Consider the following 3,692-nt stretch of genomic DNA (forward strand, 5'->3'; position numbering starts at 1 on the left):
GCATCTGTGGATGCATGACAAGGTGCGGTTGGCCTTCCTGGCTGCATCCCCACACTGCCGGCCCATGTTCATCTTGGCATCAATGACGACCCCAAGATCCTTTTCTGCCTCTGCACTGACGAGAAGGGAATTCCCCAGCCTGTAGGTATGGTGCCGGTTCTTCCTCCCCAGGTGCAGCACCTTGCGCTTTTGTCTGTGTGAAACCCATCCTGTTCTCATCCGCCCACCCCTGTAACTTGTCTAGGTCTGATTACAGCTTATTCCTCCCTTTTAGCGTGCCCACATCCCCCCACATCTTAGGGTTGTCTGAGAATTTGAACAGGGTGCTTTTTACCCTGCTTTTTACCCTAAAGGTAAAAGTTGTGCTTGCTGCTTTACATTTCTGCTTTAGACCTAAAGACTGGGCAAACCAGCATGGGTGAATCTGGCCAACATTTTGTAAAGTACCTAGGGAACTTTTATAGTAAAAAAAGCTAACAGTGATTTAATTAGTAACACAGGAAGATAATAACATGGCTGACAGGCAAGGATAGTATTGTAGTTAAAACACAAGGACCTGGATTGTTATTTCTAGGTCCTGCCCAGGACTTCTTGCAAAGTGTTGATAAATCCATGGGTCTAACTGAACCCTGAAACACAATCAACCAACAAGATGCTCAGGGATTCTGATCTATAAAGAGGAATATATGACAGAGCAAAAACCAGTTAGGCACTGAGAATGCCTGTGAGAACAACAATATTTTAAAGACATTAAAGCAGAGCCAAGAGAAATAAGATCATATTTGTTCAGGACTAAGTGAAAAAAAAAAGAATGTGAAAGACTAGACCCTGCTGACTCCGTGTGGTTGCATACCGTATGCACCATGTAATACTGGCTTGTCATCATCTTCTTTCTTTACTGAATATTAAAGTAAATAGTCAAGTCATTCCAGCAGCCCTACCACAAATTAAAGTTGCTCCAGGCACCAATTTATACACTGGCCTTTTAGGCACGTGATTTTTTTTCTTTCCATTTGGAAGGTGCAAGTTGGAGCAAGGTGCGTGCTTCTTTCTTGTTTAAAAAATTACATGTCCCCAGGGCATCTTGTCACCTGCAATCATTAGGGGCTTCTAAAAGCAGTGAAACTAGGCACACTCTGGACTATGTTTTCTTGCTTTCTTTTATGAGTCATGTCTGGTCTAAATGTAGAAATGGACATGGATGGTTATTGGGTAAAGCACTACAATTGCCTATGTTTGAAAAGTAACAAGGAAAATATCCTAGGTGAAGCTACTTGTTATTTCTGAAGGATTTTTGCAAGACAGAGAGCTACAGACTTTTGAAAATCTACTGCTTCCTCCTTGAAACTGAAACTTTATCAAACCACTAGATCTCAAGCTTTAATTACTTCCCTTGAGCCAAGTTATGTGTCAAGGACAGTGACTAACCTAAAGAAAATTTAACTGCTTGGATAAGGGGAGGACATTTTTTTTCCCTTGAAACAACATTCATTATTGTCCCTTTTTAAAAAAAATCTGGGAATGAGACAGCAGGAGAACAACAAATTACATGTTAAAATAAAAAGGGAGGTTGAGATTTTCAAACACATTTTCAAATAAAAGGGGAGGTTGAGATACCCAAGGCATTTAAGGCTAGGTACAGACATTACACTTTTATTGGTGTAACTGATCGGAAACTGGTCTATACCCTTAATAGAAGAGAAGTTTGGCACATCAAAGGGTGAACATGTGTTTGGTTTGCTACCTATCTAAACTGTGCCACTTACAGAAAACTGTGTAACTTAGATCAATTCTGCCTCTGGCTTTTTGAATGTCTGGACGCACATCTACCATTAAGATGCCTAAGATGCTTGTCTACCATTAATTTAAAACACAACTAACTTTGAAAAGTTTATTTCAATGGTGATCTTCTCAGTTACATTAACTGGGCGTTATGTGGGTAAATCCTGGCCCCTGCAAGTTGTTAATTGTAAAATCATCACCTAGGTGTTATGCTTATCAATTTTTGAGGAACCTTTAATCCTACTGACTTGCCTGGACTGGGGGTCATTAACCTTTTGCAGAATCAGACCTTTACAGAATTAGACTTTTAACTGGGGAAAATAAAGCAAAACAGAATCTGCATATAATCACCTTATTTCTAAAAAAAACCCAAAACACTTTGATAAACCATATTCCAAATCAACCAGGAATGATATTGAGAAATAAACAAATCAACCTCTTATAAATGCTGTGGTATGAAAAGTAAAATGAATTAAACTGGTGGCTATGTAAGGTAAAGGTTGGTCTAATTTATTTTATATTATGGCACATACCTATCAAAAGAGAAGCTGTCAGCAACTTGGGGTCATAGGGACTTTTCCCTCGGCCATTTTCAAAATGAGAATCTTCTATTTTAAAAATGTTGTCCTGTTGAGAATAATAAAGCAACAGAATTATTTAACAAACAGGCACCAATATTGAGTCAGATTCAATAACACTTTATACAAAATAGAATTGCAGATGGCCAGCCTCTTAGCTGGGCCATATCAAGTTAGCCCCTGAAATCAGTCAAACTACACATTAGTACACCAGCTGACGATCTAGGCAAAAATGTGTGCCTTTCAACTAGAATGACACTGATGAATGTCAATCAGAAACTGCTCAAAATCCAATCTCGAGTTCTGGTCTATTCCATTCTCATAAATTTTACATTTTACTGAATTTGTTTCGAGTTGAATGGAAGGGTGCTTGTTGAAGAACTAAGGACAGAACTTGATGGTTGGACTTTTGTTTTAAAAAGAATTTAAAAACCCACACACAAAGCAGGTTTCATTAAACATGATATTCATACATTCAGAAACATTACATTAGCATCAAATTCTATGCCTGTATCTTACTATTCCAAGCTTGAGAGCTTAGTGCTCAGCATTTCCCTACTCCCCAAAATTACTTTACACTTATTAATGGTCGTTTAGTTCAGTCATTTGTGATGTGCTGGTTGTAGAATCTATCAGCTTGAGCACAGTATGACAAGATAAGATGAACAAACAAAACCTGAGTCAAAATTTGAACAAATAACACACAAACACACACACACACACACACACACACATTCTTTGCATGCTTATGCCTACAACAGATGGGGTGCTGAAAGATTGTCTCTTCACCTGCATGTGGTGGCAGGAGACAGTAGCCAGGCAGTTGCATCCCCCTTTTTTCCCTGTCACACCACCACCGGAGTCTGTATTCCCATTGCATTATGCACTGTATCAGTACACGTAAAGAAGCAGTCCCTTGCCTTAAGCCAAACGCTGTAGTCATTTTTTACAAAACATTTTGCTTGCTTTATGACAACATCTCAGCTCCTCATCTTAACTGTCAAGGCTTGATAGCCCTCATTACCTGTGTCTTAAGGCAGGGGTGGGCAACTATTTTAGCTGAAGGGCCGCTTAATGAGTTTTGGTGAGCTGTCAAGGGCTGCAAGGGTAGCCCAGCCCCTTGATAGGTGTCCCACCCCCTGGTCACTATCTTGGGACCAGCAGTCCCAGGCCTAACCCCTGACCTTTGCCACCAGAAGTCCCTTGTCTTGCCCCTGGAAATGTTCCTTTTGGAAGTGGGGGAAGGTTACCATCTTTGAACCAGGAAAAAAAAAAAAAAAATCATACGCTAAGAGTCAAACACCTACTATAACGTATTTTAATTTTTTTACA

At 39.8% G+C, this 3,692-nt stretch overlaps 1 protein-coding gene across 1 annotated transcript in view; it reads right to left on the minus strand.

Annotated features, from left to right (window-relative positions):
• SEMA3A (semaphorin 3A) overlaps positions 1-3,692 on the minus strand; it is a 221,211-nt gene that overhangs the window by 110,175 nt on the left and 107,344 nt on the right. The window contains exon 4 of the mRNA XM_019509508.1: positions 2,316-2,409. Coding sequence (XP_019365053.1) covers positions 2,316-2,409 — 94 coding nt within the window. The remainder of the gene's footprint in view (positions 1-2,315; positions 2,410-3,692) is intronic.

This window comes from Gavialis gangeticus, unplaced genomic scaffold (genome assembly GCF_001723915.1).
Source record: "Gavialis gangeticus isolate Ggan-Ray unplaced genomic scaffold, GavGan_comp1, whole genome shotgun sequence".
Classification (NCBI taxonomy): Eukaryota; Metazoa; Chordata; order Crocodylia; family Gavialidae; genus Gavialis; species Gavialis gangeticus.